The sequence below is a fragment of the Gadus morhua genome, chromosome 6, assembly GCF_902167405.1.
Source record: "Gadus morhua chromosome 6, gadMor3.0, whole genome shotgun sequence".
In the NCBI taxonomy this organism is placed as follows: domain Eukaryota; kingdom Metazoa; phylum Chordata; class Actinopteri; order Gadiformes; family Gadidae; genus Gadus; species Gadus morhua.
The window spans coordinates 11,003,545-11,016,431 of NC_044053.1; the positions used below are offsets into that span (position 1 = coordinate 11,003,545).

The window sequence follows — 12,887 nt, forward strand, 5'->3', positions numbered from 1 at the left end:
CATCGTCACCACCGTCACCGTCGTGTGTGAAAGTAGGCTGGTGGGTGGAGGGAATGGGAGCAGCAGCAGTAGGAGGAGAAGACAGCCAGTGGCTGAGGCAGACAGCAGCGCTACTCGATAGGAAAGACCGACGAGCAGTTGACCGATAGGCGCTTCGTGTCTGGAGGACGTTTCAGGAGGGAGCACACCGCGAGAACTCGCTGTCGGAAGGGACAAAAAAAAAGAAGTAACAATTCTATTTCGTTGAGGAAAAAGGGGCGCTCTCTCCCCCACACACGGCGAAATGTGTGACCCGTGTTGCGTCTCGCAGGTGAGGATGACTTCGTGCAGTTTGTGATGATAATATTCCTTTGTTCGAGGCTAGCTTTGGCTACTTGTGTGCCAGCCTTTTTTTTTTTTATCCTTTCTTAACTCTCTGGAAATGAATGGTCAGCAGGTATTTGACAAGCACAGCACGGGAAGGTACGCTGACCTAAAGTCACGCTAGTTTGAGTTGTATTTGATTTGGTGGGTTTTCAAAAATGACATCATACATGGTGAAGGTGATGGAAAAGTGATGAGACCTGACGAGATTCATTGATTTAACTAAAATGCGCGATAAGGCGATATTATGTCGCGGTAACTGCAGCCAGAGCCAGCGTCGAGGTCTCCATTGTTGACAACATTGTTTGATGTTATTAAATCGGGTCATATTGGAAACAACGAACCGATGAACAGGGGGGATTGCAGTTCAGTTCCTTAAGTGCTAACGTTATACGCGTTGTTGTTCTGCTCGCTAGATGATCCATGTCAGCTTTTATTAAACAAATGGTGACAAACGAGTCCTCCCACACGGTAAACGTTGTGTAGGCCTATGAGTCATTGGTGGGGGTTGACTTCCTTTTCGAAAGTTTTGTGTTTTTTTTCTTTCCACCTACCATTTCTTGAGACCACTTGTCAAGACCTTATCCCAGTAGGAATTAGTAAAGGACCACCCTTACAGTGGACATCCCCATTTATACACGTCTTCCCCTTTTTACCAGGCAGGGCGTCCATATTCCTACATCCTTCAGTATTTCTGTCTATGTGGTGGGTGGTTTGCTCATGTCCAATTTGACTCGGAAGTGGCTATAGGGTGGGGGTGTTGTTTGGAGTGGGTCTGCGGAAAGAGGCAGCCATAGCGTGGGAGCAGTTCACTGTTCATTACTCAATGGGATCAGGGGTGCTGTAGACCTTGTTGGGGACAGAGTGTAGTCATGGAGCAGGCTTTGGCCCTCTGCTGACTTCAGCATTGAGTGAAGGGTTGAGATGAGGTGGCTTCTTATGCCTGGATCACATCCATGACAGCAGACTGTCCAGGCACTGCATGGAAAGAGTGAATGATTGTTCTCCAGAGGCTATTTGAGAAGCAGCCGGGGAGCTTTTGAGTGGTCAGAGGAGTTAAACTGTACGGATGAGTTATGAGCTTTTGGGTTCAAGTGACACCTTCTGCGGTCACAACCTCATGTCCCTTCTGCTTGTTGATTTAACATACACAACTGGCCAACAGAACAGACCAGGGCCTGACCAAATCATGTACCACTTGGCAGTTTCCGTCAACATCCACAATGGTGTGCTGCGATTTATTACATGTCCTAACATGTAATAAATTAGTTATTGGGTCCGTGTCAAAGTGGTATGACCCAGTGGTCACCTGCAGACAGCAACATTCCAGACAGCTGTCTTTCCCAGATGGTGTGTGTGTGTGTGTGTGTGTGTGTGTGTGTGTGTGTGTGTGTGTGTGTGTGTGTGTGTGTGTGTGTGTGTGTGTGTGTGTGTGTGTGTGTGTGTGTGTGTGTGTGTGTGTGTGTGTGTGGGGCCAATGTAGTAGCCCCGAAACAGGTGTCCGAGAGCCGCTAAATACCCCTGACTTGTAAAATGATAGCCTAAGTGAATATATATATATATATATATATATATAACGCCAGGCCTTGCAAATCCCAAGGCACATGGATATCTTGTGGTCGAAAGTGATACATTTTCTGCCAGACGTGCAAAACAGAGACAAAGGCATTTGTCCACAGTCTTCCTCTCCTGGCATTCAGGCTTTCCTTGATACTACTTATTTACTTACTTACTTACTTACTTACTTACTTACTTACTTACTCTGGCCTCAATACACATTTGTTGTTTCCCTGTTCTGTTGTAGTGAAACACAATTCTTCGCTCTTTTGTCTAAATGTCCGGCCTGCCTCATCGTGCACAGTGCTGCATCTTCTCACCGGGCTTTGGATTGATTTAATAAGCGGTAGAGCACTTACGACTAGTAGGGGCCGTCCAAAATCAACCTTGGAAGATTTCTCAGACTGTTATTCTGGTCAAAACAAAGATTTATTCTCTCAAATCATGGTTTCTCAATGCTATAGAGATACAGAGGGCTGATGTAATAATCTGAAATGTCTTCTTCCGAATCAGCTTGCCGGCGCCGGTATTGCTTCAATGCATGTGAAAATCTTTTTATTTTTGTATACTCAAGCCTTACATTGCTCACGTTTAGAATAGGGTAACAGCCCCTCACCTAGTTATTTTTGCTAGCTTCCGGTCCTGTGCAGTTGGCCAGACACTGAAGTAAACACAATGCTCCTCTCTGCTTCCCCTTAAAGATATATTTGGCAGCAGAGAGACCAGTGATCTGTGTGTGTCTATAGAAAACAGAGGACCGATACATTTTTGCTGTGTGTATACAGCTGCCTAGCTATGCGAACAAAAGAGGAGCTGTCGGTATCAATCACAGGAGCAAGAGCATTGGAGTAGGTGTAACTTAGAAGGCCAAACTACACTTGGATCCACCTCCTAAACAGAAATGTTTGTCTGTGTGTGTGTGCATTTGCCTGTGAATTCGTTGCTTTTCTAGTGCATTCTTTCCTTGTGCTTCCTTTCCTTCTATAAGTGTCCTCTTTTCTTTCCTTCTGCTTGCCTCTGCCTCTCCGCTCAACCTCAAAGCATATTTGTAATCTGTTAAAAGAGGATGCATCTGAGGTTTGATTCTTCAATGACAGCACTGCTCCGTTCTTATGCGGTCATTGCAGAGCCGCTCTTACTCAGTGCAACAATTTGGTGGTCACCGTGTCAGAAGAACTTAACAGCAACACGTTCTTAAGAAATTGGTCTCACTATGTCAGTGGGATGTCTGTCTAATTTCCGAGTCAACGCTTCAAAGTTTCTCAATTGCATGAACTGTGAGTTTGTGTTTGTTTATGTGCCTCTGCTTTTTCCCCAACTGATAAGATTGAGTCACTCCCAAGTCTACCGGTTAGAGTAAACATGCTTTTCTTTTTTTTCAGGCGTTACCAGGGGAAACAAACGGCTGTTTACTGTTGCCTGTGTGTTTGGGTGCTTTGTTGCATTAGCTTAACATGGATTGCCTCCCCAACACATTCAATCCTCGTTTACGCTGCCGTAGCCTGTGGCAGCACTAAACGTCTTTACGACGCGCGCTCTTTTGTTAAATGCGATCAAATACACTCTGTGCCTGTGGAAGACATCAGAGTCGGGGGCATTTTTGTTTTTGAATCCTAATTTAGTACCGCTCAATGTATTTTGCAATAGTATCACAATGGCTAAGCCTTGCTGTAGAAATGCAGAGAAAATAAATCGGGTCTGTTCATACAAAATAACCCGCTTGTTATGAACTCTTCCAAAAAAAAGAAACAGTCTAGTACCACGATTATCAGCATAGAGCTTATGCAACGGCCCTTAATGCACCTAGCTTGTCGTAACGCATCGCTTCACAACACAAGGGTGTTTGTCAGTCCATATGAAATCCTTCAAGGCTCTGGGGTCTCAAGAGTTGTTGATCGTGATGGTTAAACACACACAGGGCAGTGCTTCTTGATTCTCGTGTGCTCTGTTGGCCTTGATGCGGCCGGTGACCTAATTCCGACAGCGGCCCTCTGCCTTTGTCTCTGCGTTCCGATGTATGCCTCGCTGTGTTGATCCAGGCTGATGCCAACACCAGCCTGTTTGTTTGTGTGTTACTGGAGCGCACTCGCAGCCTCCTCCTCGATGCGACCGTTGGGGAAAGACTTCCAGGGAACGAGGCAGATGAGATGGATGTTTGTGATTTTATTTAGAGGTTTTCAAATCAGGGCCCATTTTCAGACTTAATCGCACGTGTGGTTACATCCCCTTTTCCGTCGACGGGTGCCGAGCTGTTATGAAACCAGCTGTTTGATTCGATGGCCTCGGCCTCATTGATGTGTGCACTGGCTCGATCTTTTATATTGACGAGACGCAGATTCAAAATGAGACGCTGAAGGACTTTCAAAGGTCTCGGTAAACGTAAGTGAATCAGGACACCCATATGAATGTTAATCAACCCAAAGCAGGGGGTTGAAAAGGAGAAGGCAAATCAACAGTAGAAGAAGTTCTGAACAATAGAATGAAGGAAACAGAGCGATTATGGTGACCATGAGAGAACATGAAACAGTGCTTAAGAGTGAGGGATAGAGAGAGGGGTGGGGAAGGGGAAGAGGAAGAGGGATCTCTTTGTCCCCCATGGTGTTGGGGTCATGAGACTGTGACGCAGATTGGTGGCCAAAGTGGAGTGAGTGGATTGGGGGTGGGGGGGTTGCGGGTGAGTTCTAGGTCTAAATGTTAGGAAATACAGCAAGTGCTCCGATTCCATGTATACAGCTCAAACAACACCCCTCTGCTTAAGCTTAGGATTCAATGGCGCTAAGCTGGTCGGTGTGGGGGGGGGAGGGGGGGGTTCTGTGTGATGTATATTTAAATAATAATCAAAAGACGATGTCCAAACATGCAGCTCGGTCAACCACCTGTCGACATGCTGGTGGGGGGGCCGAGCACAGGGTCAGGTCCGCTCCGGTTGCCACGGATACCCTTTTTGTCTCCACGCCCGGTGGAATTCCTCACTCGACAATTCCCCTCCGCTTTGCTGTGTGTAGCCCACGAAGGGAACCGGCCCCCTTCACTAATGAAATCTAAACACCCTTACAGCTCTAATCGTACCGTTTCTCCCCCTGCTTACTCTCCGTCTGTTTCGGCTAATTAATGGTCCATTCAATGAGGGATGTGGGCAAAGCGCAGAGACAAAGGCAGAGGCTTATCCTGTTAAAGTGTGTGCAGTCAGGGAGGAGGGAGACCTGATCGGAACAACCCTCCCCACACACACCTCCTTGCCTCATGAAATACAAAACTCATCAACGGGGGGATTAAGGAGTTGCGTCAATATGCTTCAGAGTGAATACATCCTCGCTAAGGCAAGATGGCGGATCTGCAGCACTAAAATTAGGTGGTGTTTGTCTTTGAGTCACCAGGCTTGCCGTGAAAACTAGCTAAAATCAGTTGTTGTTTTACACACTTGGGTTGCTGCTCCCCAATTTCCATAGCACTGTTGGATACAGCTGGGGAGAGAGAGAGAGTTTTTTTTTTTTCCACTTCCAAACATTTTCAGCTACATTTGTGCGACTTGAGTCTTCATAATGGGAGTAGAGTGGAATGAGGTTATAATAGAAGTGAATCACTAATTAATGTAGATTTTCACCTCCACCCATCTGCCAGCATGCATAATTAAAACGAACCCAATTTGCCGATCTTAGCTTGGATAATTGAATACCCCAGGCATTTGAATTGCCTTGTGTTCAACCTGTTCTCGTATGAACTACATAGCCAACTATACATGTGATGCCTGTTATATGAAACTAAGGCTAAGCTGTTTAACACGTAGGCTATACGAAGTAGCACATACTCAAAAGTGAAGAATGCCCTTCCATGCTAGATTTGGCAACAGCCTTATTCCTTGCTGTTCCTCAGCTGTTTCGAGTGTGGCCGGTTGGCTGGTGCCCAATCGTCACTGTAAAGCATTAATTCATTCATTCACATTTCTATTTCCCCAGATCATCAAAACAATAAAAGTGTAGGCCTACAAAGACAATGACTGGAACATTCACAATGTAGCATATCTTTTTTTAACTATGGAGAACCGCCCCACAACAGCATCTTCCCGGACGCTTGTGGTGTGTGAGGGAAAGGTTGAGAGATAAGGGAGATGGAGGGAAAGGGAGAGAGTGTGGAAGGGCTTGAGATTCAGCCAGAGCCAGCTCATGTGCACCATGTGCCTGTGTATATCTCCCCCGCCACGAGTCTGCAACATACCGCAGATAACTGGCATGTGAAGCGTAGCAGAATTCATCAGAGCATGTCTCACACTGGCTTTACTGTAATCATCACACGAGGCCCCTATTAAACGGCCTGGCTCATGACCCGTGCAGCCATTACACAGAATGTGGCACCATGCTTTGTTTTTATTTTGCTGCCGTACGCAAGAACTGAAATGTAAGGTTATGGTTAGTGTTAGGGCTCTTGTCCCTGGGGTTTCTATGTGCAAAAAATAGACCAGCACGGGTCACACTAGCCAGAGCTACACGGAGGGAAGCGTGGACAAAATGGGACGGAACCGATGAAAGATCCATGATAAAATGTGTTGACGACGTGGATCTCCATTTAATCGGTCTACGCAGACTTCTACAATCTGACCCTATCACTTATAGGCAGAAAAAGCTACCCGCAGACCGCAGTGCACTTCTTTCCCCTTCCGAGGACAAAATGTCCTACTCTGCGAATTCAAACCATAACCCTAATCGCCTTGTGTTTGGGGTCTCCTCTAGCTACAGCAGTGGGAGTCACCTCTCTTCCTCTCCCTCTCTCTCTCTACAGCAGTGGGAGTCACCTCCCTTCCTCTCCCTCTCTAGAGCAGTGGGAGTCACCTCTCTCCCTCTACTTCATCCTACATCCGTGGGTGTCACTTCTGTACCTCTCCCTCCTTAGACCAGTGGGAGTCCTCCCTCTTCCTCTCCCTCTCTAGAGCATTGGGAGTCACCTCTCTACCTCTTCCCCTCCCTCCCAACAACAGTGGGAGTCACCTCTCTAGGCCTAAAACATTTTTTTGTTTGGTTCCGGTTTCCGACCGACCCTGTCAATTTATGTGCGACCCAAATTATTTTATGAGTTTTATTAAAAAATATATTTTTTTTTACGTATGTAATTACGTTTTGGTACAGCACCTCTATAATTACGTTTTGGTACAGCACCTCTTCATTCTGTACAAGGATGAGCGAATTGTCTCGTTTTTAAATGAAAACAACCTACCTATCATTCGCTGCCGCTGGAAAAAATAAAATAAAAAAATAAAATAAATTCCTACCTACCCATGACCTCAACTGACAACCAACAGGAACCAAACTTTTTTTTTTTTTAGGCCCTACCTCTTCCTCCCAGCAGCAGTGTGCTGTGCAGGCTGCCCTCCTTGCTGGGAGTTGTTTCCGATAGGCAGGGTGGGGTGGCCGTGCAGAAGGACACTACGCTGTGTGTAATTATCCAGCCTCCGCCTTCTGAAATAGAACACAAGCCCTGTCTTTATGAGGCCTGGTCTTTTTATATGAGGGCCCATCAGAGGGGGAATAACCGAGGTGTGTGTGTGTGTGTGTGTGTGTGTGTGTGTGTGTGTGTGTGTGTGTGTGTGTGTGTGTGTGTGTGTGTGTGTGTGTGTGTGTGTGTGTGTGTGTGTGTGTGTGTGTGTGTGTGTGTGAGCAGAGAGCCTCCACTGTTCCCGTCGTGGTGGAAAGCCGTTCCTTTTGATATATTCTTTGAATGAGAGAAGGGACGCGGGCTCCGGGCGGACATTTTGGATCTTTCTGTTGCCATCTCTTTGGTTCAGAATTGCTGTATTTCTATGAGACCTTATTTCTTTTCTTTTTTAATCCTTCTCCCCCTTGATGTGGTCCTCTATATCAGTGGTTCTCATCGGCTCTAGCTTCAGGATGTGTCAAGATTCATTAGGTAACCACCTAAACAAATATAGCAGTTATCCCACAACGCTTTCATGTGCTTATAAATACATTCAGGGAGCCAATAGGCTGCAACAACCGCAGCTTGGTGCGACCCACCCATTGAGAATCACTCTGTAATGTAATGCTGTGTCTTTTCAATTCATTCTGTGTCTCGAAGTATAGTGCCTGAGTGCTAGGAACCACTTTAATGTGAAACACAATTGATCCCGAATAACCATGAATATCTGAACCCTGATCACATTTCTGTCATCATGGCGCACACTTGAAGACGTTGTTTGTTGAAAGATGGCCGTCCGACCGGATTAAGTGAAAGCTAACCTTCCCCACGTGTTGTTGTTTGTCCACGTCAGCTGGCCTGCTGCTGTGGTACGGCGGCTTGCTCCTGCTGCTGCAACTGCTGCCCCAAGATCAAGCAGTCCACGTCCACGCGCGTCATGTACGCCTTGTACTTCCTGTTGGTCACCATGGTGTGTGCCATCATGATGTCCCCCACCGTGGAGCAGGAGCTGCACGACAAGGTGAGAGATGACACACACTGTATATGGGAACATAGGATCTGAACGCATCAATGTGACCAACACCATGCATGTGTACACACACACACACACACACACACACACACACACACACACACACACACACACACACACACACACACACACACACACACACACACACACACACACACACACACACACACACACCCCTCCCGAGGCCACAGAAGATCTTCTACAGGTTCCACAATGACTTGTTCGGACTTGTCACAAGCTACGTTTTCGCCATGAACCAAAATAACAATCTGTCGATAGGGCTGAGTGGAATTTAAGGTCAGAGCATTGGCATGCAGACAATGCTCCAGCAGGCTCGTGATGACCCCCAACTGGGGGGAAAAGGGGGTAAGGTAGGGAAAGAGTTCTCAGTTTACAATGGGTCATGTTCCACCCCATGGGAAATGTGGAGGGGAAGGAAGGAGACGATTAAACACACACATAGACAAACGGAGAAACACACACACAAAATGGCGGTTAATTAGCAGCAATAAATGTCGATAGAGGAAAATAAATAATCTTTTGGTTTCCTGCCTTAGCCGACTCGAGACTTAATTACAACCAACCTCAACCATCATTTCTAAAGAATACAAGCCCTGAGTACTGTAAAGTAAACCTTCTTGGTAAACTGGGTGAGGGCCCAATAAAAAAAAGGGCCTCTGCTGTAATTATGTGGTTACTAGAAGATCTAGTAGTCAAGGTTACCAGCCATCAAGTGTAATTGGATGTAGTATTCCCGGTGGCGTTGCATATTCCTGCATTAGTTATAGTGGGTTATCACACACTGCAAAGGCACTTGTATACAAGTGCTGCATATAATAGTGGGGTAGTGTGTCTTACACAATACTATGCAAAGACCCATGGTTCTTTGTTAGGGGAATTGGCTCTGAAGCTCTGGAGGTAACCTAACCCACCCCCAAATAGCCCCCAATACCACGCCCCTACAGCCTGCCTGGTGTCTCACTGTTTCTCCAATTCCCCGGCCCCCTAACCTAACCCTGCCTCACGTCATGTTAGGGACCACACCAGCCCCCTAACATAACCCCAGCCCGCCTCATGTCATGTTAGTGACCACATCAGCCAGACGGTTTAAAACCCTGGGTTTAAGTCCTGAGGGCTGAGCGCTCTTAATGTGCACACTGATGTCAATCAAACCACACCACGGGGCGGAACCCAATCTGGGCGGTGGGGCTACTCTGTGATTCTAGATTAAGGAATCTAAACTTGAACATCTGTTTTCTGTTTTAAAACGTGTCTTTTGGGTCATTGTGTCATTATTTCTTCGACAGCGTGTATGTATATATTTTAGTTAGGAATGAATAATAATGTATTCTTGAAGCCGTGTTGGAGGAGGCAGTAGCCTGGGCTGACAGCCCGACTTGTTAACAGGCTTTTGAAATGACTCGGTGATTTGTGGGAGGACGTTTGGCTTTCTTCAGCGTCGGTCCCAGTTGGTTCTGACCCCTGGTCCCTTTCATCCTCCCAGCCCATTGTGCTGTTGGGCTGTAACGTGAGGCGCGCTATCCTGTAGCAGTTTGTTTTCTGAGCTTTGAGGGGGATTCCACTTGAAGCCCCTCTCCTCGGGAGAGGGAATGTTGTAGTGTCGGGGGGAGGGGGGGGGGGGGGGGGGGGGGCTGTGCTAACAGAGATGTCTTCCCATTGGGCCCCCGGCTCCGCCTGAGTCACCCTGTTGTCATGGTGTTTGACACAATCGTTGTCTTGCCTGTTTTATTCTCGACACAAACAACCGTGTTCAGGTCCGTCCAGAACGTCCCCGTACTCCATCCGCTCCGGTTTGATTCAGCACGGTAGGAGCTAGCACGAGAAGCTAGCCTATTCACCAGCCTCTCACCTCCGCGAAGAACACATACAGGCATGCCGCCGGGCTGCGTTACCACGGCGATGGGGCACTAGCTCTCTCCCCTGTTCGGCCTGAGAACAGGGATATTTCCTTTCCCCCCCCCCTCATCAATCTCCTTTCAGCCCCCCCGCGATCGCTCCGGCTCTGCCAGTGTACTGTCTACAGTGGTGGGGAGAGGGGGCTCCATGGAGGGAGCGCCGTATGGGAGCGAGAACCAGGGTTAAAAGACCCGGCAATGCACAGAATGGCCTTTGATAGCCCCGTGCAAACGCCCTGCTGAGTGTGTACACGCACACACACACACACACTCACACTCACACTCACACTCACAGTATCGGTCACAGAGCGAGCACAGTGGGAAGTCGGGGTCTGAAAGAGTGGCCTTTGTGTTTATGGAGCGTCCCTCTCCTCCATAGATTTACGGCAGCCTGACACGGCCGTAACCCCTGTGCCCCCTCTACCAGCCCACCACCATGGACATGTTAATGTCCCCTGAGACAAAACGTACCCACCGGCTTGGCTCAAGTTCTGCCCCCCCCCTCCCTCCGCCATAGCCAGCCGTTCCATGGTCTCCACTAAACACACACATCCAAAGATGTCTTCATGGCTGGCTTGTGTTGGCCCGCCGTCTGACAGAGGAAAAACAGTTGGGCAAAATAGACTTCCATTTATAAGGCGTGTGCAAGTATGGAACTTGGGTCCTTGGCGTCTGTCGAAGTGCTCTTTCGCTCCCATTCTGTTTTCCATCTCATTTTCCTACCGGCTTTTCCCCCTGCCGAGGCCCCCTGCTGGTGGAGAGGCAGAGGTGCGCACGCGAGGTCGCACGGCCCCAGCTGCACACCCGCGTCCCCGGAGCCCCCGTTGTTTACAGAAGCCCTTTATGCTCTCCCAGTGACGCCAGGCAGAGGCACCACAGGCCATCCGGCTGTCCTGAGCGGGCTTCCATCAACCTATGTGCCCCCCCCCTCCCCCCAGAGACACACCTCTTCGCCTCTCCCCCAGAAGGCTTGTCCCTCGTGACTCTAGCCCCTCGCCTTCATGCCCCGGACTCTGATCCCGATGGGCCCTCTTTACCTCCATTCTGCTCCCTTTCGTTCCTTTCTAGTATATTCCGTCCCCCCCCCGCCCCCATCTCTTTTTCTTCTCCCCTTACTGACTCTGTGAAAGGAAGTCTGCTAATTTATTCTACCCACGCTTTATGTCCGTATACACACACACACGCACGCACACACTCGCACACATACAAGCTCAGAGAACGGGGGATGAAAGAGGGTCTTCGTGTCGCTGGCGGTTGCCTCTCCTGCTGCTTTGGGGGGGCGTGAGCAAGGACGGGAACAGACGTTCCCCCGCCTTGTTCAACATGTCAACTCATTATCGTGTGTGTGTGTGTGTGTGTGTGTGTGTGTGTGTGTGTGTGTGTGTGTCAGGTCCCTTTCTACAGTGCCATGTGTAAGAAGCTGGGCGACGGGGAGACCTGCAAAATGCTGGTGGGCTACTCGGCCGTGTACAAGGTGTGCTTCGGCATGGCCTGCTTCTTCTTCCTCTTCTTCCTGCTCACGCTGCGGCTCAACAACAGCCAGAGCTGCAGGGCCACCATCCACAACGGGTAGGTACCCGCGCTACAGCCAGCACTGTGGTCAGGCTGTACAGCCAGTGGGATGGATCTTTCATTGAGTTTGTCTGTGAAACTGCAGCACAAAATGCTTGATGAGGGATCGATGGACAATAAATAAATAAAAGTTCTATACAAGTTGAACGCTTTTGTCAAAGAAAAGTGTGTGTGTGTGTGTGTGTGTGTGTGTGTGTGTGTGTGTGTGTGTGTGTGTGTGTGTGTGTGTGTGTGTGTGTGTGTGTGTGTGTGTGTGTGTGTGTGTGTGTGTGTGTGTGTGTGTGTGTGGTCCTACTCCCACCTTGTCTTAAACTTCTGTGGTATTGGGTAGGTTTGTTACGTCTTTCTCCCCAGCTAGTCGCTGGCTGTGGTCTTTGTGGGCTAGCCCCTGTGGGCCGTGTATATAAACAGTGGGGAAACGGCCAAAGTAAAGACAAGTGCACGGCCTTGAATGTGAAACAACAAATGTACGATGCTGTTCGACACTGTGCCAGAGTAAAAGCGGAGGGTGGCCAGTCCTTCTTGAGGGTGTCGTGGATTACCGAGATATAAAACACTTCGACTCATTTAAGAGAGAGTAAAAGAAATCGAGGGGTCCGCAGCAAGTATTGACAAAAGACTTTATAGTTTAAAAAAGCAACAACGACAACAGCCGAATGATTTGCAAAGCACTGCTTTTTATCAGATTCCAGCGTCTTTTTATACACACACACAGAACAGTTTTTTCTTGAGGTGTCCGCCCACAATCAGTCATAAATCCGTCTTAACCTGAATGGTCAACAAATGGTCAACAAAGATAGCCCAAGACACTAGGCTGAGGTCAGCACGCCTTAACCCCTTAGCTTCCTGCTCCTATGAGGGGTTCCACCATCTGTTCTGACCTCAGACTCCCCGGCTCCAAGCTCTGGATCAGAGTCCAGAGACACCTTAAATGTTTTCTACCATTAGATATACAGGCCTAATAATAATCATGGTTTACCATAGAATATAATCATTAATTTCTACCACAAAGGCTATATACTTGGAGTACACGTGAAGCT

General features: G+C 48.1%; 1 protein-coding gene across 1 annotated transcript in view; it reads left to right on the forward strand.

Annotated features, from left to right (window-relative positions):
• Positions 1-12,887, forward strand: part of serinc5 (serine incorporator 5) — a 20,013-nt gene continuing 7,126 nt past the window's right edge. Inside the window, exons 1-3 of the mRNA XM_030358434.1 lie at positions 1-310; positions 8,180-8,347; positions 11,666-11,844. Coding sequence (XP_030214294.1) covers positions 284-310; positions 8,180-8,347; positions 11,666-11,844 — 374 coding nt within the window. The 5' untranslated portion in view covers positions 1-283. The remainder of the gene's footprint in view (positions 311-8,179; positions 8,348-11,665; positions 11,845-12,887) is intronic.